Source organism: Pseudochaenichthys georgianus, chromosome 23 (assembly GCF_902827115.2).
Source record: "Pseudochaenichthys georgianus chromosome 23, fPseGeo1.2, whole genome shotgun sequence".
In the NCBI taxonomy this organism is placed as follows: domain Eukaryota; kingdom Metazoa; phylum Chordata; class Actinopteri; order Perciformes; family Channichthyidae; genus Pseudochaenichthys; species Pseudochaenichthys georgianus.
In genome coordinates this window covers 7599719-7627104 of record NC_047525.1, presented here as the reverse complement: position 1 = coordinate 7627104, position 27386 = coordinate 7599719, and the positions used below count along the sequence as shown (strand labels likewise).

The window sequence follows — 27386 nt, the reverse complement described above, 5'->3', positions numbered from 1 at the left end:
CTGATCAATTTTCCGATACCTTGTGTTTAATAGTATAGTCTTTGCCATCTTCCCTTTTCTCCCCAATGTTGGGCATATTGCGGCTGTACAAGGAGCGTGTATGTGCCCGTAAACAACTTGAATTCAAAGCAGACCTACATACCACCCAGCATTCACCCAAACTAAGAGCCTCTCTATTCTTCTGACTTATCTCTCTGTATCCTCATCCCACCTGTCTGTTTGTTTCTCATCCTTTCCTTTGTGTTTTTCTTTCATTCCCTTCCATCTGCTCTCTTCTCTCTGTTGTTGGTTTCTTTCTTCTCCCTTCTTTATCTCTCTTTCTCTGACCTTACCAGTGTACAATCCTCACTGCCCCTGATTCCCAACTATGCTCCCAGTTTGTAATGGGTGTGGGTTAGAAAGGGAGAGATAGGGAGGCTGCTATTTACTGAGAGAAATCCTCCTGAACGAGTGAGAAAAGATTAGAAGAGAGAGCAAGGGATGGCAGAGCAAAGCAGTATGTGCATGTATGTGTGAGGAAGACTTAAGACAAGGCGTCCATGCTGCATTTTAAAAGCCCAACACTGACAGCGCTTTGAGGCTGACTACTGATGTTATTGTTGAAGGAAAACTAGTCTTCACCGGTAATTATGGAGCCGCTGCCTGACTAAATGAAGGTTAGGGTTTGACCATAAATTATTGTTGCCATTTGCAGTTTTACCACTGTTGTTATCTTCATGTTTGAAACACCAGTATTGTCGCAAAACAATGACTTTTGATCAATATAATTTTTACGCAAGAATACATGTTTTTATCCTGTGCCTTAGTTCATTTGCTGTAACAGGGAATTAGGCCGTTCATGCTGCCCAACTAACTACATAGTGGATCAACGTCATAAAAAACAATGTAATGGCAGAACCTATATGGTTCATAAATACCTGAGTAATGGCTGCCATTTTTATTTTAGCAGTAGGGAGCGAATGGACAACAACTACCGCAGCCCTTCCTTCCCAGAGAACACAATGCACGCACTTGCTTTTCTGTCTGTTCATCATCATTAGTTAACGATACATTCAAATGAAAGCATGCTTCTCTGGCTTTACAAATCATGTCGCCATTAGGAATCTGAAATCGATTTAGCTTATGATCTGTGGCAATAACTATTTAAGATCAAAAAGTGAACAATGGACCATGCTGTAGATCAGATATTGGCTTCACAGTTAATATAAAACAAAATGAACACAATTCCATGGTGCATCATGTCTATGAACAAAAAAAATACTTAATCAGCGACTGAATTAGTAAGCTTTGTGCAATAACAGTCCATTGTTATTGTCTGTGTTTCTTTAGCGCACAGATAACTCTTCAAGTAATACTGTGTTCTAAGATTCTGTGCAAAAAACGTAAAGTTATTTAAAGCTTCTTCATTTCACCTCTAACTTTTGCTCTCCCTCTCTGCCTTGGCGTGCGTGCGTGCATGCTCAGGAGGGGAGGTAATGAGAGTGTGAAATTAGTGCAGAATCATGGTGTGTTTCCTTTCCACCACAGGCTACAGCGGTGGGAGGCAGAGCCCTTCTGTCCATTTCCTGTGTGTACACTTAAAGCAGAATCAACTTTGAGGAGACCTTGCATGAGTTAGAGTATCTCTAAATCCCCGTGAGTATGTTTTAATAAGCTAATTCTGTGAGTACATACGATGAGATCTGAACTCGGTCGGCTGCTACACAGCAAGGAAGCCTTTCATCTAGTACGTCCACCAGTCTGACATTATCTGAAGACCAGCGGGATGATTCTGCTTTCTTTATGTTTTGGTACACAAATATACAGAGAGCAAAAACAGCACCCACATCCACATAAAAAGGGGCTTTGAGTTCAATTCTGATGAGACACAGTAAATAATGTTGAAAGACGATTCAAATGACTCATCCCTACAGGACAGGTTTAAGTCCAAACTCTATTCAGAGTCAGGAATAGCAATTAGGAAGGAGCGAGATTGAAGGCAAAATTAAATGAGAACGAAATTAGCCGAGCATGAGTATGATACTATTACAAAAAGCCCTTCAGCAAGCACGTAAGTTCATGACTGTGAGTCTCTAAAATTACATTCCTAAAATCTCTCTATTTCTATAGATCTGGCCATCATTCCACCCCGTTATGATAACACTCAACTAACACACAAATGAACTTCCTACATGGCAATACAGCAACTCGGCTTTTACTTTTTAGTATTTACTTAAATATGCATTACAAAACTGTTGTATCCACTCATCAATCATGCAGATGATCCGAAATATGCATATAGTATATATTTTCATCTTATTCCATTCCCTCATATTTTATGTTATTCCTATACTTTTGGATGAACATGTCACTTTGATACAAAATCATCTTTTCATTTATCAATCATGTTTATTTATATAGCCCAATATCACACATGTTACATTTGTCTCAGTGGACTTCACAGTTTGTACAGAATATCAGTATGACAATACGACACCCTCTGTCCTTAGACCCTCACATTGTACAAGGAAACACTTCCAAATGTAATTTATGTATATAGTGCTGTATACTGTACATATATACGTTTTGTTCTATGTAATCCCAAAAATGTTTACATATGTATTCTTTATTATACACTAGTTCTCTTATTCCAAAAAGGTTTTTTTCTGCTGACCCTTTCTTTTGTTCAATACATTTCATTGTACCTTCTACTCTGTGTTGACCTACATAGGACGTACAATATAAAACTGAAACTTTTGGCTTCACCTGCACACACAAATACACACACTGCAACACAGATACAAATATAGCCCACGTCTACCTGCTTGGCCATGCCTGGTCATCCTGTGGATGGGGAACAGAGAGGGATTAGGGGCCTGCTGAAACTTTTCAAAATGCCAACCTTGTCCAGAGCAAGGGCTGTAAATACCACCCAAATGTCAGCAGGAGACCCCACGAGTCAAACTAAATTGGCTGCTACATGCACAAACACTGCCTCATGTCTGCCTCATGTTTGTGAGAGCATCTTTAAAGACATACATTCCACTGTTTGACACTTCAGGTTGGATTGCTTTACTTGTCAGCCAGTAAAATTCGTATTCATTCACTCACTACAAGCCCCAACACGGTTCAGCTTAGAACAGACATGGCGGAAATCACAGGGGGGATTATGTTTGTCAATATGAGAGGTCATACGGTCTTCTTCTCTGGATAAATGTAACCACGAACGCCAAGTCAAATGTACACACAACTCTTTCGCTATATGCTAGCTGCCTATAACCATGTCAGAATGAAATTAAACATATTTGCTGGTCTGACAAACCGAAAAAAATGTCAAACACACAGAAACACTCAAAATAAGTTTGTAACACAGAAACAACACCAGTGTTTACTTAAAAAAAGGAAGGACATTGTAGGGAAGGACATTGTAGGAAAAGCCATGTACGTTTTGTTAGCAATGGCTTCAGAAAGGCATATGTACTGGTGCAATATAACCATAGACAGGTTGGATTGCAATGTGTACATTCCAAGAGTCCACTCCACACTAGTTCCCTTCTCATTTAAATCCATCCAAATGTTGGCCTTTAGCCAGAGTAGGTCCGAGGGGCAGCATGCCAGCCACGGTAAGACAGATGTCCCCCTCCCCAGCCACGTGCTCCAGCTCTTCCTGGGGTTCTTCCAACACCAGGTGGGATATATAATCCCTCCAGAATATTCTGGATCACAAATGTAGATATGTAATTCTGTTCACTGTTTACTCTCTGGCCGCTTCTGTCCAAAAGCATGGAGGATAGCGAACCACAACCTTGGTTGAGCCCAATGACCAATTCCACATGCTTTTTGCTGACAATAAAGACAGATATGTTGACATTTCTAGACAACTGGTATCATGAAGTTAATTGTGTTGTTTTTAACTGAGCATGTTCACGTCGTGTTTCCTTTTAAATGACAAGCCAATTGCACGGAGCATCATCTGAACCATGAGTGGGGTACTTAATATATGAGCTGAAGTGGTAATACCCACTAGGAAATTGGGTTAATGCTGCAGCTGAATATGATATTCAGCTTGGCAAAAGATAAAACATAATCACATTGTAGAATGAAATAAGGAGCTTAGCCTTACTTTAATATTTAAATGGTTTCCAAATATAAAGGATATGGCTATAAATGATGAGGAATTATAATATAAGCTATTTAAGGGATCTGATAAGGTTGTTAACAGGTTTTGATCTGATTCCCTGAGGTTAAAGCTCTCTGGACCAGGTTGGCCGTACATAGCAATATTTCACTCAAAAGTTACATGAATTTAAATATACTACAGTGTGCGAAAAAGTACACGTCCCACCGTCCGGGACGTGTTATTTACAATATCGGACAAGTAGATCTGTCAATTGATTTGTCCGACGGACAAGTGACGTTTATTGACAAATTATTGATACATTCAGTTTACAAAAGGCAGAACTCATTCGCAAATTGTACGTGTCCGCCATTGTTCGTTCGGCATGAAGTCAAACTTCTCAGCACCCTCAATGCTTAATGTGTAGACATGTGTTTTGTCGTGCAGTGTAACATCAGAGGAGACTGGGCCAATTGTACATTCTCAAACTGCACCACTTAGAACTAACTAAACAATGCATAGATTATTTTTGTATTCAATAACTGTAAGAAATTAAATACTATGAAGTGATTTGTAAATAGGAATACAGATTTGACTTAATGTTTTCATAAATATATTTTTCTCCCAGTTTGACTTATTTTTACCCTCCGAAAATAACCGGAATCGAAAGGCAGAACTGGAATCGTTCAAATCCAAACGATATCCAACCCTATGTGTGATGCAGTAAAATCTTACCGCTCACTTACGTTAGCGGTGTCGTAAACATTTTCACAAACGGGAATACATTTCTCGGATTAATCCGACATCACATGAATGAAGCACCCATGGCCCTTTCTCACAGTGTTAACGAAAGGAAAACATTTTTGTATTCACGCCTTGTTCAGTCCGATCTGCTTCACGATTCATTGAGTTCTTCCTTTTACCATGCTCCACCCTTCCACCATATTTTATAAACATTAACACAGTTTTCCGTAATTCAGACAAACCAAGTCAAAAAACATCACAAAAACTCTTAATAGACCACCACACGCAATAACTATTTGCAATCAAACACTGAGACCAGTTTTCTCGTATCCCCGCGCATTGCCACACAGTGGCTGACTTCCACTGCCGCAAACCCCCGACTGCTTCTGTGATTAAAGTTGCCATGAGTTACATGGCTGGCTGCAGGAGGTGTGGTGATCCATCAGTGGAATGCTAGAGCGCCGCCATTAGAAAACCATCTGCAAGAAACAGCGCTTCATTGGCACTACAAGTCTGGAGAGGGCAAGTCAGAGGGAGGGAGAGAAAGAGGAGAGGGCCCTGTGTGCAAGGCAGTTTGGTGTGATTGATATGAGCCATTACAGATAACATGGGCGAGGTGGGCAGAAAGCTACACACCGTTTTATTTTTGGTCATTTGTTCAGACAAAAGCTTGGCCAGACCCACAGTAAACAGGGATTGGGCATGTGTGTCAGGGAGAAAAGGAAAGCGTTTAAGAGAGGGACTGAACTCAGGGCCAACGCATCAGTAGAGGGACATAAACACACAGGCAACCCATAGAGACATGCACGCACGCACACATACAGACAGTCCTATTTGGCTGTCAAAGAACATCAATCACTCACACGAAAGGTAACGTGACATTTGACAAAACAGCTTAGGTTAGTGGGGATTTGATGAAGAGCAACATGGATTTGATAGATGGAGTGCAATCTAGCTTAACTAAATTAACTGGCATATGTTCTCGGATTTCTTTTTAGAAGTCCAACATATCATGGTCAGGGAATACCTCCAATTGATTTTGCCAGTATACTTGAACAAATTCTAAGAAAACATCTGTCTGTGTTGGCCAAGTATCGCTGTAACCACTGACTATAAGAGTACACTTTTTAGAACCACCAGTAAGCAAGTTAGTTATCTCATGATAAATGTACGACGCAGTGGGCAATAATATAGCACTCAAGAAACTTTTGCAAAACATCTGTCAACTTCCAAAAAGAACACTTATCCTGCATTAAAGCCCTGCGACATGATGTTCAAATTGTAGAAAATGTATGCCACGCTCCATAGTGTGGAAGAAGGAAGCATCTCTGTTTAATGGATCCTAGAAGCTAATGTATCACTGCATGGAGGCCAATTCAATTAAAGTGCTTCACTATTAGATTTACACTACTCGCCTGGGACTACAGCGCCGTATAGAAAACTACCAGACGTACAGAACAGCCCCACAAAGACAACCCTTCACAATACGCAAATGTAATGGGAAATAAAAGCGAGGGTGGTAGTCGATCCCAATTCCTGGATGGTATCAACAAAACATTTGGTCCTGAATGTACAGTATATTACATCATGTTTGATTTACGGTATCCGACTAAACATTAAAAAGGTTGAAATCGATAGATGGTCACTAAGAGGCCGTGTAATATAATTACATTTTACTGGTATTGAGTCAGGTCCCAGCCGTCATATGTCTTGAGTGGTTTCACCATCTTTCTCTGACAGAAGAGTATGACTGTAGTGGCACATGTCTCACACATGTATCTTATCCAATTAAAGGAATCCTGCCCAAATGTTTCCAGTAAATACAGCCAGTTGGGTCATGTATTTACTTCATTTGAACCTGATATGATTAAGTCGCTTAAGAAGAGTTGTACATCAAATGTCCTGATGTTATGCAGGACCGTAGCAGCTTTCATCGAACAATATACCAGTATAACACTTAAGTTTTAATAAAATGACATCTTGTTTAGTCAAATTGCCATGACTGATTTATTGCCTTGCACAAGCGGCACTCTATTGCCTTTGCGACAGCAAAATTAACAGTAACGGCTTGTTTGAAATTATAATTTGCTTGTCGCTTCATTTACCTCCTCTTAGACCACAGTCATCATACTCGTACACTACATCAGCACTAGGCGGTGTCTTATTGCAGATGAGTGACTGTAGACTTTTTGCTGTTGTGTGCTGCTGATCACATTCCTGATGAACTAGGAGCACATCTTGAAACCAATTGCAAATAATGTTTTGTTTGGATCTAAAGTGTATCACTCAGTGCCTTACCTGAGGAGAGGCTGGAAGATGACAGTGATGTTCCTCGCTCCCGGTTTACACACAAACTTCATTTCTCCCCCTTCAATCAGGTTGTCATCAGCACCACCTAGAACCCAGGAGAAAGACTTCGCTTAATTTAACATGATGAAATTAGGCAGGGCGATATCGCAGCAGGGGTGCTTGAACTAGTATGTGCCAATCAGATGTAAGATCATATTTACATTTTGATGGTTGAATATGTGCTTCCAATCAATCATCACAATACTGTCTGTTTTTAAGAAACAAAATCCCAACTTATGCCAAGAGTGCTGCTCTGCAGAGGACCCTGCACTACATATGATGTACCCTCAAAATCAACATACGTTTTCAAAATCTTATATTATTCAGAAACATTTCAAAATAATTAAATATCTAATCAGTACAGGAGTAGAACTTCAGCCCTAATAAATCATTCAATCGGTGCAGCTCTCCATCACAAATCTAAATGTCCCCAACATGCTCACACTCCTCCATGCCCCTGCGTCACTGTGTGGGTGAACCCCACAGCTAACAGGGTTAATCAGAAAATCATTGCCATGTAACATGCTCAGAGAGGGGGAAGGGGGGAGTTAGAGGGGAGGGGGCAGCAGACAGGGGAAGAGGGGAGATCATAGGGGAGAGAGAGAACACCGAAGCTCATTACCTCCACTCATCCTGAAGTAATCAATATAATTGATGGAGGAGAAATTGCGGCTCATTGTCAATACAGCTAACTGCAAAGGAAAATGATTGTCTGTCCGAGTGTGTGTGTGTGTGTGTGTGTGTGTGTGTGTGTGTGTGTGTGTGTGTGTGTGTGTGTGTGTGTGTGTGTGTGTGTGTGTGTGTGTGTGTGTGTGTGTGTGTGTGTGTGTGTGTGTGTGTGTGTGTGTGTGTGTGTGAATACATGATTGAGGTCAGTGGGTAGAATGTCTGCCTTTATCCGGTAAAGAAAACGTTTTTTATTAGGATTTCTCAATATAAGGTTTATGTTTAAGTCCCACAGCAGTAACATCCTCCCACATTTGGACAGGCAATGCAATAGATAACTTTCTTGCTTGCAAACCAAGGGATTCCGGTACAATGCACAAGCTCTTGTATGGGAAACCTTTAGGAAATAGCCTGTTACTTCGAATGATGCCATCAAAAAGGTTCAAATTGTGTTCTTTTTCAAAGGAGGTGTGATGTGGTGTTAGATGTACAGAGTTGAAAAACTGGACAGAAATCAAACAACACACTGATCCACATTGATAGGGTTTCAGGACTGGGCAAGGGTGTGTGTGCGTGCGCTTTCTGAAATGGTGAGATTTCACTTCGGCACTTGCTCTGTCGTTTCATTTCCATGTCCAATACGACCTTGTGAAGTGTGTGTGTGATATAACACAAAGACACTACGGCATAGTGCGCAAGCCTGTTCCGCATTACCTGCCCCGCCTGCATAGCCTTGCATTCAAATGCATATCAAGCCATTGTTCCCTGTGCCGGGCTCCGTAATGCATTTCTAAAGGACGCTTCGTATTTTCATTAAAATGACAAGAAAAGCTTCCAATCCATCCAAAACTTTCAAATCAAGGGTTTCTGGTTCTGATCTGTTGCCATGAAACTCACCTGCGTGGTAAGCCCACGTGCGCGTTGCTAAGTGAAGACAGGGATAAGGTCCAATTCACTCATACTCTCTTTTTCCATCTCTCCATCCTTCCTTTGGTGCCAATTCAATTAAGACTCAATTACAGACTCCTAAACAAAGCTGCCACCTACGCACTCTCCTGCTCATCCAGCCTCTCTCCCATGTTCTCCACCTTTCTCTCTCTCTCACTGGTTATAATGTGGAAGGAGCGGGCTAAACTTTTGTTTCCTTGTCATCAACTTGCAAAAACTCCAGTTCTCATGAATAACATCAACATGTCAAAGACTCTGGGGAAGTTAGCGTTACCCGTCTGCTCCAAGAGCCACGTCAAACGTGCAGCAACTACACAAACACACACCAAATTGACTACCAGGCATGTATTCCCGGTGACAGTGACCAATTTAATTTCATGCTCTAAACATCTGCATCTGTGTCAGACAAAGGAGCGAGGAAGAGACCCCATTGATCCGTGGGGTCTGCGACCAGCTGCCAACAGGGCATTGCACAGATAAATATTAAATAGGCCAGCATTAATATGCATGGGGTTCTTCAGAGTTGTCTCGACGTGACAGGGTGGCTCCGGCTGCAGGTCAGGGTGCCACCGAACTGCTGCCAGCCGTCTCTCCAAACACAAATGTGTAAAAGTGTCATTTTGTTTGTGAGTGTTAGTGTGTGTGTGTGCTTGAGTATTCCATGGTGTTCTCTGGACGGGTGTCTGTGCATTTCAGTCCCTCGGTGTGTGGTCTGATCCAGGATTAGTAGGAGGGGTGTGTGGAGGTGTGATGCTCAGTGGGACGTCAACTGAAAGCTGGAAAGGAAGTAGCGACACATTCTAATGTTGCCAAATCTGCCTGAAATCCCCCTCGAGGACCACTGCTCCGTCAGCAACACACACACCTAAGCAGACATGACACACCACTTCTGTCCATAAAAACATCCATGGATTAGAGGGGTACAAACAGGTAAAGATATGTATACACACCAGCTTCAAAAAAAGCACACATACTTTTGAGTGTTGGACTGACTCAAATGGATCCACCTAAACTACACAGATACCATATGCTGACACACACTCACAACAGTGACACTCATCCAACCCCCTAAGGTGCCTTAGCATGCGCTCCCCAGCCCACATGTAATCAAGTCGGGCAGTGACTTAGTGAAATTGCATTAGCTACACTTTCCTGGGTTTGATGAGAAAAGGGTTTGATCCTGTGATGAATTCCGGCCCTGCCCAGATTTAGACAGTGAGAGAACAAACGTGTGATGCCTTCTTTAACACACTCCTCGTCTCCCGGGAAAAGAGTGTTTCTGTGTGCATGTGCCAGAGAGAGCGAGATGGGGAAATCCAGACAGGCAGGGCTGAGGAACAGTCATAATCCCTAATTTACAAGTGGTTTGAAATCGGTTTTCTGCTCGCCATCTAAATGTCTGTGCCTATATGAAAAAAAGGACTGAAGTTACAGTAGTCCAACAACTCATAATTCCCTACTTGAGGTACATGTTTTACCAAATATGTCACAATTTATGATAATTCAATGATATTTCAGTGTATTGTACAAATATATAAAACATTTGATTGTATAACTATATGTTTTCAGTATGAAGCATTCTTCACTAGTCTTTGTAAAATGATGTATATTTTTGTTCTCGCTGTTAATCATCTCTCCATATAATTGTATTTATGATAACGTTTCATGTTGATATACAATCATGTCTATATACATATTTTTCTTCATTGTTTTCCCTTTTACATTTTTTTGTGGCGGTTTTGTTTAAAAAATATGGTAGATGAAAAAATACACTAAATTGATATTTGACGGGTAGGATTCTGCAATATGGAGATTTCTCTACAGTATTCATTGTTAGCCTATAAAATGTCTGTGCAATTCATTTAATTAAAGCCCTTACTCTGTGCCATTAGCCAGCACTGCACATTCCATGCTAAATTGTGTGAATGGAAAGCAACATGGAGAATAATCCAATGTTCAACCTCAATAGCCTCATTTATCTGTAGCTGTTATGCTACAGTATGAAAATTAGTTTTTGGTGTGATCAATTCAGGTAATGTTCTCCGTGTTAAACTCAGATACATTTAAATGTGTGTATGCTTGTGACAGTATCATACTGGCAGCCGGCTGCATATTCACAGTTTTAACCTGCTGATCTAATACAATTGATTTCCATGTCAATAATGTATGACTCTCTGGTCAATTCCAGGCATCCTATTCCACTCAGACTGTCTTCATGTCTGATTGAGTCTTAATGAGAGCTTTCTATTATTAAAATTAATTTGATGGGACGATATTGCTGCTCCACCAACCAGGACACCTAACCCACCTCTTTGATGAGAATAAACGGTATAAATAAATAATAGTATAAATAAATTCAGGTGTAAATTGAGCTGGATTAATAATTAAAAGCCTCACTGTGGCACGCAATGAGTCTCCATGCTCTTGAGTTTAATGAATGCACATCTGCCACTGGTTGTATGACAACAATGCACTTCAGTAGCAGAATGAATATTCATTAATGTCTCTCTGAAGACACTATGAAGACTTGGGGGGGTGATTTGAATAGCTGGAAATGTATGTCGTTTGACATTCAAACTTCAGAAAGGACAGTAACATTTCAATCTGTTAGCAAATGGTGGCAATTGAAAAAAACTGTGTGCAGTCTTCCAACACTTATGATTGATATAATCAAGATTCTTCTTTTCACATAAATAACACTAAAGAGCCATTGCAAAAGCTAAAACCTACCTACCGTAGCTACTGTAAGAAGAGATAAAAACGGGGTCTGAAGTCATCAAATTCTGTTGAAATTATCTTCTAGGGAGAGTGGATATATGTAGAAAATGTCTTAATAAACCATCACATTTTTTTCAGTCAGGAACGTGGAAGTGGACCAATTAACCTACAATACATTTCTATGCAATTAGCATGGCTAACAAATCAGGTCTTTTTCATTACTACCCTGAAAAATGGCACAGCAGTCCCGACTGACAGTCAACAACACCACCAGGAATAATGTGTACCAAACTGCCTGCAGACACTGCTGATACAACCATTATAAAACATCAGTAACATGATTAAAGACAGGCGATAAAATATTCACTAAAAGGTATTTCTTTAACAGCTCCTATCACAGAAACAGTTCCTCTGAGTCTAATTTTGTAAAATGCTAAGGAAAAGCACCATCACTTCGCTCACTCTGAGCAACAGGGTGATAAAACACTCTTTACTGCCGTGGTGTCTTGAATCTGTCAACCATAACAAAGAATTATCTCCGAGTGATATAGCACATGCATGTGAGTGTATGTGTGTGTGGATAAAGACCAGGAGAAGTAATCAGCCATACAACTACATTTCATCACATCTCTGATTGGACCCAGCAGGGAATCAGACCGCACATTGAACAACCTCTTCTTTACGGGGAAAACCTGTTGCAGGCTGGGTAAGCGAGAGGTGAGTGTTTATCTGTCAGGCTGCCAGTCAAGCTGCTAAGATGCAGGTGCCAAGGTCTCTACAGCCCCATGTCCCACTTGCCCTTCTCCTTCCCTCACCTCCTCCCTTTTCCATTTGTCCATCCCTCCATCTTCTCCAATCAGCAGGTCTGAGATTAAAAGTAAACACAGAGGTGACAGTCAAAGCCGCCAATAATGACAAGACCAATGCTGATTAAAATTAGCCTCAGGTTGTGAAAATACACCAAGCTCTTTCCCTCTGATTAAATGTCTGCACTGTGTAAACTATTACAGCCTTGTTCTATTCTCCTCCTGTTGTCCTCTGCACCCCCACGTCATTTATATTCCTCCTGCACGCCACGCTCAAAATCTGTCGTGTCAAAACACTGACTTTAGCAATGTTTATGTTTATCTCAGACGGTCATAGTGAGAGAAAACTTTTCTTTATGCAAAGATTACATTTGCACTTCACAGCTTTACTATAATTGGCATTGGTCATATCTGATGTTTGGCAATGAGATTCAAATGTCTTGGATTATTTTATTTTTTGTGGTAGTGTGCCCTTTTTTGACACAATAAAAAGCACCGAGTGAATAATCCTTTGTCCGGTTTCCGACGGTGATATTTATGTGCACACTTTTGGACAATGACATCAAACTGTTTTTAATCGATATTAAACAAATATATCCACAAAGAAACTCACAGCCAATATCACATGCAACAATAGCAGTGTCAACAAACATACCTAAGTGAAATAAACACATCTCATATTTTAAAATACAAACTTTAGTTTGACCTTCTAGTTCGAATAACGTTAGTAATTTGCCATCTTTGTCAGCTATTTAAGTTGAAATGCTATTATTTCATGGATAGAGTAAGTGTATGAGACATGCATGCAGTGTCTAAGGTGGAAGTGCTTTGGTTAATGGAAGAGTGATTTTGGTTGACATCCAGTTTTGCTCCTGGGTTTGTACCAAGTTCTTCCAGCAGGTGTTGCTGGCTTTTGTTTGGATAATTATCTGTGATTCACGTTGCGTCCAAAAGTAAAGAGCCATGATTGCTAAATGAACGGAAAAACAGGATGCAAAGTACAATATCCTGGCATTGATTCTGTGGAGCGCTTTCCCGAGGTTCACAAATGTTTGACATAATAATAGTGAGTCAAATGCTGGCAACTGTAGTCCGTCTTTAAATAACAGTCTGCTATGTATTTTCCATTAGCATGCTTCTATCTTCCTAACCAGGGTCCTGGTGAGGTACAATACAGTCAAATCCTGATATCATTATTTCAAGCCACAGAGCATTTTCCACTGTCTGTATGTTCCACTCTAATTTCAGCACCAGAGCTACTGTAATCCAATCACTGGTCCCACGGCAGATGAGAATCCAACACTGTGTGTGTGTGTGTGTGTGTGTGTGTGTGTGTGTGTGTGTGTGTGTGTGTGTGTGTGTGTGTGTGTGTGTGTGTGTGTGTGTGTGTGTGTGTGTGTGTGTGTGTGTGTGTGTGTGTGTGTGTGTGTGTGTGTGTGTGTGTGTGTGTGTGTGTGTGTGTGTGTGTGTGTGTGTGTGTGTGTGTGTGTGTGTGTGTGTGTGTGTGTGTGTGTGTGTGTGTGTGGTGTGTGTGTGTGTGTGTGTGTGTGTGTGTGTGTGTGTGTGTGTCTGTGTCTGTGTGTGTGTGTGTGTGTGTGTGTGTGTCTGTGTGTGTGTGTCTGTGTGTGTGTGCGTGCGTGCGTCTTAAGAAAGGAGGAGAGGGGAATCGTATCTCTAGTGTTTGAACCAATCAACCTTGCTGAAATCTATGTTGGAGCAAATTGAACATGATGAGCCCAAGCTAACGTACAAATAACTACTGAAAGCAAAGACATCTGCAGCAGTGTGTGTATGTGTGCCTGTGTTTTTTCCCCACAATATGCAGAGCTGCTCCATATTGTCTTTAATGCTGAACACAAATAAAGGCTTTTCACAGTAATAGCCTGTCAGGTAACAGAGGTACCTTGCATTTTTATCTACAAACCCAGTTATGTCGCTGCTGGAACAAAGTGATTTATGAAGGTCTGGCACCTGTGCAAAAGGGGAAACATGTCATTTGCTAGTGGCATTCCTGCGGTGGACAGGAGTAAAGACTCGGCTACAACATGTCATTCAATTACAGCATGTCGGACATGTCACTTATGACATGACCTGGCATGCATACTTTACGTAGGGTACACAGACACACACTGTGTGGCCACTATGAAAACCCTCATCAGTCATTGACATGACATGTGCCCTTTCTACATCACTTTGCTTCCAACGTAATGTTACACCACGAGTAACAGCCATATACTGTAAAGGACAAATGTACACCTGAAATGGTGAACCTGATATTTTTGTATATATATATATATAACACACTTTTAACACATTCTTCCCATTGAGGTAAGACATGTGAATTAGAAGTTTTACTATGGTAAGGTTTAAGAGTGTTCTAGCAAATGTCCCATAATTCTTTAACATTTTGAGACCAGGATCATTTTTCTGAAGTTTTGGAGAAACTTACTAAAAGTTTTGAATTATTTCTGAATATAATATAACCTCCTTTATATAATGTATGACTATTAAATTCAATTTGTTGCGAAAACATTTTAAGGGGACATAGTAAAAAAAAAAATAGAAAATAGTAAATCATCTTCCCTTTACAGCACACATGATGTAATGTAGAGTTTAGAACGGCCTGAGGATTAGAAATGTAGAAATGTAATCCGTTTAAAAGAAATCCAGCCCTGTGGTTAAGTAAAATATGTTTGCTCAGACAAGAACTAATAACTAAGCACCCGTGATAAAAAGTGTCTCTAATGAACTTTTAACCATAATTCTTGATTTTTAATAGAACCATCATATTTAAACGTTACATTTAATTAAATAATTTGCCGGTTTACTTATGGTGAGTCTATATCCTACAACTTACTTATTAGTTATTTCATGTAAGGAGACCCAAGCATACACCCGCACGAGGAAAAAAAGATCAACTTTAAACATATTGACAGAGCAAGAAAGCAAGAAGAAGAAACATATATATAATAATGCAAGGCATAGAATACGGCTTACCTGAGTCTTCCACATTCCAGCGCCATAATCCTTTAATAATTATTGACGTGTTCACCACTTCCATCTCAGGCTCGTTTATGAATAGGATAAATTCTAATTGCAAGGTCAGCGGAAGTCAAGTATTGATCACAGCCATTATCCTTGAAGTCCGACAACAAATGCAGGGGATGAGTGATTGGAAAAATAATTATGAAAGAGGCAAGTCAGTGATTATACCATAAAAAAGAGAGTGAGGAAGTAAAAGTAGGCGCTGAATGTGTTTAGAAATAAAAATCTTTTTTTTCTCGAGGGGCTCTCTAAATGAAAAAGTGGGGGTTTGTTATGTTCTGCGGGGATGTGTCTGGTCAAAGCGTCATCTAATGACCCCATCACCATTCTGAAATGTCCAAGCTTTTTTGAAACGGTCTTTCCCCTAAACATAATACCACACCCCCGGCAATCACGTTTCCAGTTTGTGTCACATCGCACATCGTTTTGCAGGAGCATGCCGTTGTGCTATTTCAGTTTTCACGCATATGCACACTTCTATGAACACGTGGCTATTAACATCTGCTAGCCCCACCCCTGATATCCCACCCACCATCACCTCCAACTGTGTCTCTCACTAGACATTTTTCCATTTGCACCTTTTCTCCCTCCCCTCCCCATTAAGGTGTACAACTCCGCTTGACAGGGAACACCACTTCTGGTTTCCCCCGGCAGCGGCTCTCTTCCTCCTCCTCCTCCTCCTCCTCCTCCTCCTCCCCTCCATGTCCCTCCCTCTCTCAGGGGAACATGATTCTTTTATACATAAACAAGAAGCCCCTAACATAGCATAGGTTTGTTTTTTTCTCTTAAGGTATAAAGGTGTGGGCAGAAAGTGTTTATTTGTAACTAGATTGCAATAGCGTAGGGGCCTCAGCCAGGGACTTCTTTTGTTTGCTGTAAACAAGTCAATTTGAATATCAAAAGGAAACAGGGAATGTGGGAAATTGATTTGCAACCGAGTTGATTATGAATACATCTTGGAAGTGGAGGGAGGTCAGATTTGGGAATGGGAAAATATCTATATGCCTGAAGGAAAAAGGGGGAAGTCTATAGAGTGTGTGTTTGTTTACGTGCATATCCAGGGCATGCGTGTGGAGATAGGCAGGCTTTGTGTACGGCTGTCACACGGTGGGGGTGTCACTTCAAACGTGCCCCAGGGCAAGGCAATATCGCACAAAACGCAATGAAAGGATGCAACACAAAGAGAAATAATATTTTTTAAAAAGGCTGTAAATGCATTACTGACTCGGCTTGGTGCAACACTGTTATTGAGATATTTTCACACTTCACCTCCCAGGTGACCACTGGGGTACTCCGAGTCACACACACACGACAGAGAGGCGATACCATATCAGGAGATGTAAAAGTCTTGTGGTTGGGGAAAAGGGGGGGGGCATGGCAACACAGAGCTAGAAAAATTGTTATTTTCATAATTTATTCATAGGGACTGTGATTGAATCTGGATGGGGTTCTGTGATTCTAAAGTAGTGGTTTGCCAAGGATGCAAACACACCCACAAACGCTATATACACATGCAAACAGACACAGCTGAGGCTCTGCTGTAAATATGAACACTATGCACATGCTGTAGCTGGGGCTGCATACGCTACCAACACACATTCCAGATGTGGCTGCATATGGAGCTGTAATAAAGTCTTTAGATGAAGCATTGGATTAATTGAAGCGTACGAGACGTGCTCCAATGGAGGAAGCAAGCAATTAAGTGCCTGTGTGTTTGCATGTGTATATGAGGCATGCGCCTATGTCCCTATATAGCTGTCGGCATGCGTGTAATGATATATGGAGAATCCTTATAACACTCGGGGGACATAAATTACAGATATTACAGATTAATTTCAAGCCTATTAGAGATATGGGACTCTAGATAGGCTACACAATCATTACACATGCTGTACAACTGCGGCTGCTGCGATTCTTACCACAAAGAGATGGGGAACTGAACAAAGACGCAGCACAAAGAGCGTTGTTGCATCTGTATTTCTGACTTTAACTCTTTTCCGGGCCTGGCCATTTGTCTTCTCTTTGAAGCGGTGCATAGGTGGATTTAAAACGAGCAATCAAATTGTAGCCGAGGCTGTGTTGGTTTAAATTTGAGTTATTAACTGTATTGACTTGAAGCAGACCGTTGAGGGAAAAAGAGTTTAGGAAACTCCGAGTGGAGAGACTAAGAGACACACATGACTAAGCTTTAAGTGTTGAGTAATCCCACAGCCAGAAGAACTCATCAGCTCAATCTCCCCTTCCTAACTCTTTTCCTCCCTACAGTAAGTTTCATTTGAAGAGAGAGAAAAAGTCCCTTCCACACAGTCTCAATACATCTTTTTCTAATTTTTTCCTTCAGAAATCTCTTAATGAATTCTTCGCTGGACCCTGATGAAAACAATGACTTTTAACCTCTCTCTCTCTCTCTCTCCCTCTCTCTCTCCCCCCTCTCTCTCTTTCTCTCTCTCTCTCTCTCTCCCTCTCCCTCTCTCCCTCTCCCTCTCTCTCCCTCTCTCCCTCCATCACAGTCGACTTATTTCACTTTCTAAATGATTTCTTACTCTTTCAATCTCTTTGCAGCCATTCAGGGCCCGGCCTATGCTTGTGGCCGGTGCGACGCATTGTGACAGGTGAAATGAAAGCCCACAGAAATCTCATCTTCTTATAAACGCTCTGAGGCATTCAGCCAGTCAAAAAAAAACAGGTTTTTTTTCCCCCTTTCTTTCCGAGGCACCGACAGATGGAGGAAGAAAAAAAAGTGCGCTGTTATTTGAAGACCATTTGGGGTTTTCCTTTATCCACAGTTAATCAATGCTGTTCCCTTTGTGCCGGGGGAGCCGAGGCAGAACATTCTGCATACATTTACAGAACAGCTACTGTATGAGTGCCTTCTTCTGTCAAAACTCTAAAATAACTGCATGAAATGCCTTTTAGAATTGATAGTCGAGTCATTTCTTTGCTTATTTTTTTGTCAAATACCAAGAGGAATCTTAATTAAAACTGCATTATTTACCCCTAAATAGTCATAATGAGATATGCAGATTTTGTCACAGAATGATTTTGTTGTTATTGTGTTATGGAGTCGTACTTTAAAAGCAAAAAGGATTAAAAGCACTTTGCAGTTATTTTCTCGCTCCATTTCCTACCTTTACTATTTATCCAAACAATGTCAATGAGGAGCTTGTGTGAAAACAAGAATAGTAGCAGACAGACAGCGCTGTCAGGCACTGCTGATTGAACCCTCAAGGTCATAGGCAGAGAAACAGAGAGCAGAGGAGCAGAAGAAGTACGAGCGTTAGAACTGCTTAGGCTCTCCAGGGTCTGCAGCTCACTCACTCTGCTAGTGTGTGTGTGTGTGTGTGTGTGTGTGTGTGTGTGTGTGTGTGTGTGTGTGTGTGTGTGTGTGTGTGTGTGTGTGTGTGTGTGTGTGTGTGTGTGTGTGTGTGTGTGTGTGTGTGTGTGTGTGTGTGTGTGTGTGTGTGTGTGTGTGTGTGTGTGTGTGTGTGTGTGTGTGTGTGTGTGTGTGTGTGTGTGTGTGTGTGTGTGTGTGTGTGTTGAGTGAGCGGTTTTCAAGGCCTCTCCCTGTAGGCGGATTCTGCAAAGTCACCCTGCTCTCTGCCTCTCGTCAATCTCTATCGCTATCGCCCTTTTCCTCTCCACAATCCTGTTGTCCCCCTTTCTTTTCCTGAGTGGAATACTCGACCTGCAACACGCCGGTGCTATCTCCACCTTTTGTTATACTGCTCTCCCCACTCTCCCCCAAATCTCTCCATCACTCTCTCGCTGGATCCTTCCACACCCCTGTCCCCATCTCCTTCCTGAAGGCGAAAAGACACCTCCTGTTTGCCATCTTTTAACAATCTCTGCATCAATCTGCCTTTACCCATTATTTCTTTCTGTTCAGTTTTCTGTTTTCTTACGCCTCTAACCTCGATCCCTACCTCCCTTTATTAATTTGTACCCAACTTCAACCTTGGGTCTGTGTTCCAGCTGCTCTTTTCTCTCCTGCTTTATTCAACACACACACAAACTCTGCCCAATGTATTCCCGTCTCCGTCAGATTGCTCTTTCCTTTCTTCACTCTTCTGTCAATACTTTTCACACATTCTGCTCCATCATCTCCCCTCCCCCTTCATCTCACCGTCCTCCCACTCCTTTTCACTTCGCCAATCCAGCTGTTTGGGAGTGTTTTGTCCTCCCCACTTTCTCTACCCTCAGTGTATCCTTCTTTCCCCCCTCCTCACCTTGTAATTCTCCACTCTTGCTGTAGAGTTCTCGCCTCTGCTCTCTCAAGTAGGTACTCATGCTGATGGCATGGGAAGAAGATTCAAACCTACAAAACACACAAAGAGTTCAACAAGTGGGAACACGGCACAGCAGTACAACATGGCACAGGAAACTGCAAAAAGGAATCTAATGGCCTTGAGACAGACCAAAGTCAAGTCAAGACAAATATTGTATTTATAGAGATTTCACTTCTCTAACACGGAAGGTTATATATTATTTTCATTTTTGTAAGATTTGGTGAAGCACAAGGCAGAGAAGGATGTAATCCTTACTTGAAGAGCGACTGCTTGGCCCGCTGTGGCTTCTTCTTGGAGAAAAAGGCAGCGAACTCACTGCCAGTGCTGGCGTAGGAGAGCTGAGCCGACGGCTCCGTGGCGCTGCGGCTGTTCTTCACGTCCAGATACTCCATCAGCAGAACCTGAACAACAAACAGAGGGCCGGGTCAAAACAGGAAAACAAGAAGCAGCTCTGTTTTAATGGGATATTGTTCTTTAGCAAGGTCAAATAGGAGGGTTCAATCTTCCCATGTTCAGACTAAGTGCTTCCTACGCGCCATTTTGTAAGATAGACAAAACATTTCTCATGGCTGGTTTTTTGGCTGCAACAATTTGAAGCTAACAGGAATAAATATGTTATAGGAGACTGTTGGTGAGACTTTGCTTTAAAGTTAAAGCATGTGTCACCTAAGATGTCCAATTTATTGTAAGTTCTCTTTTGATTTGGGAAGAGACAAATAAAAGAACCATTGAAACATGATTGGATATTTCAAAAGCAAATCACAACAAACTACAATACATTAATCTCAACTGTCAAAAACGGTGTCATTCACTGAAGCTTTTTTTTTAATGGTGGTCCCTAATTCATCACATGGAGTACTCAAGTTCATTAATTGCTTTAAAGCTCCCATTAACTCTTATCCTGTAAGCTCAACCTGCCTGCTCTGTTCACCTATCATATATTCATGATCACTTTGATCAACCAAAGGCCTTTGTACAGCAAGTCCTCTTCCAGAGTATAGCTAAAAGAACATTTATATACATTTACCTTCAGATTATACCCTATTGTTTTGGAACTCAGTACCAAACAAAGTATCTCTCTTCGTCATGTTTAAATATCATTGCTGTATGAAATTGTAAACCTGTTCTTTGTTATTAAATGTCACTTGTTCTTTTCTAACAGTTCTTGTGCCACATTACTGATACAAGCGTTAAGTTGCCATTTAATTTTGTTAAACCACCAAGAACATTTTGCTGAATCAATCTTCCATTCTCATATAACCTTTAATGAAAAACTGGGAGAAAGTATTTTTCATCAAAGATAAATATATCTACAGTAGCAGGTTTGGTTTGGACATCTCTAGCAACAGGTGTTTTTATTTATGTGGCGTAGTAGCGTAGTATCACAATAAATGAATTCACAAAGCCTTTTCTAAAACACTAAAGAAACACCAAAGTTTGAGATGGAACAAAGCCTTTTGATGAAGGGAGTACACATTCTTGTCTACCATTTCCCTGACCTGTCTGCATGATCCATGGTGAAATCCATCAACGTCCTATGCTTCATGAAAATCTTATCAATTTCTAACAATAGCTGAGGACAAGCCCATTGAAACCGTGGCCAGGCAGAGAAAGTTAACTTCCTCTACTCTATCATTCTATCCGAACATTCCCTATGATGCCTTCATTGGATCTCATTTTTCAAAATCTCTTAGTGCTTCATCTCTCATTTCCCACATTTCTATTTTCTCTCTGTTGCTCCGTCTACCTCAGTTCGTCGTCCTCTTTCTCTCCCTTCTCCCTTCCTCTCTCTGTGTGAATACATATGCTCTAAAATAGCCTTCCATATCTAATGGCTTCATAATTTAGCAGGGCCATTTAGCCTGTGTGTGTCTAATTCTGAGGCGCGGCGTGGGTCAGCCCAGAATGGAACAGGAGTAATGGCCGAGCAGATGGAGATCCATCCCGACCGTAATGATGTAATTAACGCTGCGGAGAGCTCCCTCGCCGTCATGCATGGGAAAGCCTTCACATGGTAGGAGGATGTTAATAAAAGTGCACACACATGAACATACATGCATGTGCCCGGGCATGAAAAAGTCATGCAAAAGCAGGTATCTTGTGGAATGTTTTTGCTTGAAAATTAAATCAAATTGTGCATTTAGAGGCAATTGTTCACTTGTGATATGAAGTTAAAGGAGTCTGGTGTTATAGCAGGGGTCGGCAACCCCTGGCACGCGGCACCGTAACCAGTGGCACACTAGAAATAAGTGGAATAAGTGTGCTCAATATTACAATTGTATTTTCGGATCCTGAACGAGACCGCCACCAGAGCGCGTCTCCCCGTTACCTGCAGAAGGAAGCCATGCACGCAACGCAGTCCCGCTCTCTTTAACTCCAGTCGACTTTCTGCTGCTTTCCTCCGTGGTGAAACGATCAGGGGTGTCGTGCTGCCGGAGCGCGCCCGCACTTCACAAATTGCAGTAGGCTACCCATAAGGAGCTGTACAAATGCCGCAGTGTTTGCGTGGCTGTGTCTTTAGTTGAAAGCCCAGTGGCGGTCTGCTCATCGAAAATAATATGCTACACAGGGGCGGACTGGCCATCTGTGTGTTCTGGAGAATCACAGAACGGACCGTCGTCATTATTATAATGCCGTTTAAACCAATTATTTAAATGTGTTTAAACCGCATCATGTAAGTTGCCCTGACAGGTGAAAGACATCAACACACTGCTTCCCCGCAGCGAGGCTCCCCCCCCCCCCCCTTGACAGTTCACGATCGTCGGCACACTGATCACATTTTTTTTTTTTTTTTAAATGGCACTTCATATCAAAAAGGTTGCCGACCCCTGTGTTATAGCAACTGGTCATAAATGTAAATAAGCAAGTACAACACACAATCTTCCACCAAATATTTAATTACCCTCTGACTACTTCCCACATAGCGCTGGAGGCCATATCACACACGCCCTCTCACACTGGCAACACCAGGGCCTCCACTTGTCACTAGCCTCATGCTGCAGCTAATCCTATCAGTGTATTAATTACTAATGATGAGCCGATGGAGCGAAACCCCCACTTGCTTGCAAGCTAACGCCCAAGTAGACTTAATGAAATGCCAGCGCTGGGCTGATGAAGGGGCTCCGACCCTACTTAAACTGCATTAGCCCAGAGACAGAGCGAACTTTGGAGGCAATTAACTGGACTGCTAGGACAGAGAGAAAGATAGCGGAAGAGAAGGATGGGAGGCAGAACGTAACACGGAGGGAGAGATAAAGGTGGAGTTGTGAAGAATGGAAAGAGCAAAGGATTTTAGGAGAATGGACACTGAACAGAATGTTATAAGAGAAAACGGAAAAGCAGGGAAATAAGGTAGACAAAGAGAGGACACAAATTCAATCGAACTATTCAAATTAACAGACTCTAAGTGAAGTTAAAAAGAAGGTTGGTTTCCCCTCCTCTACTTAGGAATCTCTAGCTCATGTTGGCAAGGGCAGACGTTTTTTACCTCAAATCAACAAAGCTGCGTGCATAACAAGCACTACCTTGGCTCTTAAAACGTTATTTTATTTAAAAGCCTAACTACTGATAATGTGTGTTTTCCCTCGTTACAAGTGGATTAGATGACAAGGATTAAATATATCTCAATCTCATTGTGCACGATGCAAACTAATTAGCAAGAATAACAGAGCAATTTCAGAATAAAATAACCTTAGTTGTCAAGAAGGTTTCTCAGGTAAGTTTCTTTTTAGAAGTTTTATAATTACAGCAACTTCTTCAATTCAAGTCATTGTTTTCTTGAAGTCAATTATCCTTAAGTAGTTATATGAGCACTCTGGGGAGTGATCACTACTTCCTGTCAACAGCTCTTATCAAGTACCTTTCAATAATAGCAAACTGATATCTACCGATGTTAAAAGTAATCACACACTACACTCAATACAAACAAGGCACAACCTAGATTAGTTGCCTAGCATTACATGTTCCAAACATAGCAGTTGAAAATTAGCCTGCTGGCTAATACTGGCTCATTTACAGCAATGTGGATTAATGTGCACTGTCCTTTAAATAAATAAACAAGTAAATCATGCTGCAAAAATACTATCTCTACTCAACTTCATCTCATTTGGCTAGTAATCCATTAACTCTTTCAGAGTCAAATATCCTATTTCTGTATGTTCAGAAAGTAGTAAAAAAGTAATTGGATTACAAACAAAGTCAAGAGTACAAAGAGAATTCTGTTTCAAAGATATGAAAGTGACCAAAATAAGAAATTAACCAAAGTTTAAGACATTAGACAACTGTATATAGGTGACAATAAGGACACAAAAGGAAATGACAGAGGTACTGTAGCACGACATTCTGTCAGTGGCTGGGGCCAGAGCATTCATTAGAGATGGCCCCCAGAGAGCAGATCCAAACAGCAGCTATATCTCATTTAGATGGACCATATTTGAGATACCTGGCTCTGCTATTACAGGAATACAAATAGTAGTGCCAAAAAGAAACAGAGTAATGTCTCTTTTCCACATGTTCATCTTTGTTTCAACAGTTCAACTGGTGTTTAGACATCAAGGGATCTTTAAAGCATCTTCTTCAGTATAGATGCATCTTGATAATTAGCGAAAACATTATCTCCATGCCACATTAGTCAGGCGACCTTCTACTGTAACTTCCATTAAAAGATTACAGAGTTGTTAGAGAAAATGGAGAGGAGGAAATGAACGGTCGGAATTTCCTAAAAATCCATATGGATGGGCAAATAAGTGAAATAGTGGATACAAAAAAGGTGCTATGTACAGATGTGAGACTTGGGGCAAATGGCTCTTCACACCAGATACTAACCAAGCTTAAAGGTTCACAACAACTTGAGTGTCGATGCATGTTGGTGGTGTACAGTACAGTACAGTACAGTACTGTGTGTGTGTAAAGGGCAAAACTCACGTCTCTTTCCTAAGTATTTCCACCATAACTATTTCATGTAATTCGACCAAACAACAAACATATTTTGGCTCTTGAGTGACTTGGGTCTCTTCCAAAACTTAAATCATTCCATCTGGCTGAGCTAAGTTCTTCTCCAAGATAAAAAGGAGTAAAGCTTCATTTGAATTGTGCGTTTATCATTCATTTCAGCACTCGCACTAATTTCTTCCTAACTAATGTCACCCAGAATCAAATGTATTTCCATGATGTCTATTAGGGCCTTACACCCAACCGATCGGGCCAATTAAGAGGGCACCACTCAAAGCTGAACAGGTGAGCACTTGCCGCTCGGTGAACTTAGCAGTCAATTGTCTAAAATTGAAGAAATAAATATCGCTTTATTTTCTCTTTCCTTTGCTTTCCTTCTTATTAAGTCTTAAAAGCGTCTTAAAAGCAGCCGAGAGAACAACTCAACACTTTGTTCTGTTCTCAAGGCTTCATTGAAATTGGCTGTTTTCCCATTAAATCCCATGGCTGGTGTCTTGTCACAAAACATATTGACTGATATCCCTCGCTGCTAGCTTGAAGTGAGAGCCCAAAGTGTCCTTGGCCATCAAATAAAGTGATCTTTATACACCCCCTGTATGGATTGTGTTCCAGAAACTTCAATAACCTTCACAAGTTCTGACAGAGCTCCAGCCACAACTACTCCCAAAGTACACCACTACCGCTAACCAGTGGGGGTTCCCACCTGGAGTGCAGCGCATCTAGTCAATCTTTTGAAGGATATCTTGTTGTCGCAGGAAAGGAAGATGCGCCTGCTTGTTCGCACAAACCCATTTCATTTCTCTCTGTGTCCTTGCTGTGTCCCTACCATGCGTGTTTGATGTGAAAACAATTTGAGGTGTTTAAAACAAAAGGGAATAGAAATAAAAGACAACTTTGAATAGTGTTTCTATGGATACACTCCTATAAAATATGTGAAATGCATAGGATGATTGATAGATATATATATATATACATATATATACAGCCCTGGCAATTTCTCAGGGATGTTGCAGAGATAGACTGTAGTGAATAGCCTCTATCTACATCATTATTTTAATTGCAACTATATAAAAGGCATGGTTTTAAGTGAAATATGATCACTTAATATTTCGTATTTGCTATCAAAACAGCACGGCTGGTAACAGATTAATTTATTATCTGGCAAAAAAAAAATGTCAAACTAAATAAAATAAACTAAATAAAAATGCGCAGACCAGAAGCATCTTAAGATATATCCTAAGTTTATAATGTTGCACTGAACACGACATTATTGTGTAGCCTTTCACAGCACAGAGTCATAAAGTGTATCAACAAGTCAAGAAAATGATGGCAGAAACATGAGCCGTTGATTAAGTCTCCAGTTTCTTAGCGATGTAGTTGGTATATGTTGGATGGGGGATTGGGCAGAGAGAGAAGAGATGGTAAACTTCAGCGCGCTCCAGCGAAATGTAAATACGACAACGCTTTGGAGGGCAGAAGAAATGTGACACATTGATTAAAATGTTGTGCGAGAACAACATAGCAATGTCACTGCTTCGTATCTAATTAAAAGAGATCATTGTCTTCTGGCTGCTCTCTGGCAGTTCAATTCACCTCCTTTTCACTCTGTTGATGAGCCGATAGAAGGCAGTGCATATTTAAGACGCTCGTATATTTATATACTTTTTAGTGCCCCCATAACACCCCTCTTTTGCTGTGATTAATCTATGGCAATGAAATGACCCATTTATGAAGTCAAAATTAGACCTTTTTTCTGAATCAAAAAAACAGAAGGAGGAGAAAGGATCAGCAATACATATATAGGAAATATGAGATGTTTCTGCTCAAAATGGATGAAAGCAATCTTTTAAAGCTCTCACAGAGGCAGGACAAATCACAGTACCATGGAGAGAGGTCTTTCCTGTTAAGAGCCATCGTACTCAATGACAATCTCATCAAAGTTTGCTTTTTCAAATTGTACTCTTCATTTCGAGCCACATTTTCTATCTTTTGCTACAGAATAAAAAGTAAATGTTTGATTCTTCAGCTGAAGTTTCTATGATCTAGAAATCTCTTCTTTGTCACAAGGCAGATAGTCAGTGTCTATCCATATTTTTGAATTCAGACACACAGTTTCTTGTCTGCAGAGGAAGCCACTCATTAAAAGAGTGATTTGCACCCTGGTCACACGCTCGCAGCAGACAGCGGACACGGCACGCAGTCACCCGGCCACAAATCCTTGCAGAATGCGCAAATGCCGAGCTAATTAACAAACTCACGCCTCAAACCGAGTGGTCGGCGAGGTCAAAGGGTGACGGACGTCAGTAGTCACACACACTCATATAGACACTAATATACATTAAATAACACTCCCACTGGCCGGTCTTAATAAAGATTTCATGGAGAGGTTTATGAACTGTGATCTTTGATGAACTATGTTATCCAATTACCTGAAAGTGCATTGTGACTTCTGGCTTGTTCAAGATTAAAAAGGAAACTTCTGGATATTCTTGGCTTGGCACCAAATGTTGTTTTGACTAACATTTACATGAAATTAAACTTGCTATGCTGACAGACTGTCAGGCGCTACAGCACTGAGGAAGGAGAAGCTAATGAATCATTATGGATCAAATCCAGTCACTGGGATTTCTTTGATATAACAAAGCTTTGAGGGAGATGATGGAAAATGCACTCATGGATAGAGGTCGAGAGTTGCAAAAGCATGCAATGTTGAACACTAAGAAGTGTTCATTCAAAATGTGTGGGAATAATCAATAGATATCCGCACATTCTATAGAA

The 27386-nt window shown here is 41.0% G+C and overlaps 1 protein-coding gene across 1 annotated transcript in view; it reads right to left on the bottom strand.

Annotated features, from left to right (window-relative positions):
• exoc4 (exocyst complex component 4) overlaps positions 1–27386 on the bottom strand; it is a 118378-nt gene that overhangs the window by 72654 nt on the left and 18338 nt on the right. Inside the window, exons 9-11 of the mRNA XM_034075291.2 lie at positions 19914–20059; positions 19599–19687; positions 7139–7235 (exon numbers count right to left, since the gene is read on the bottom strand). Of these exons, the coding sequence (XP_033931182.1) occupies positions 7139–7235; positions 19599–19687; positions 19914–20059 (332 nt within the window). The remainder of the gene's footprint in view (positions 1–7138; positions 7236–19598; positions 19688–19913; positions 20060–27386) is intronic.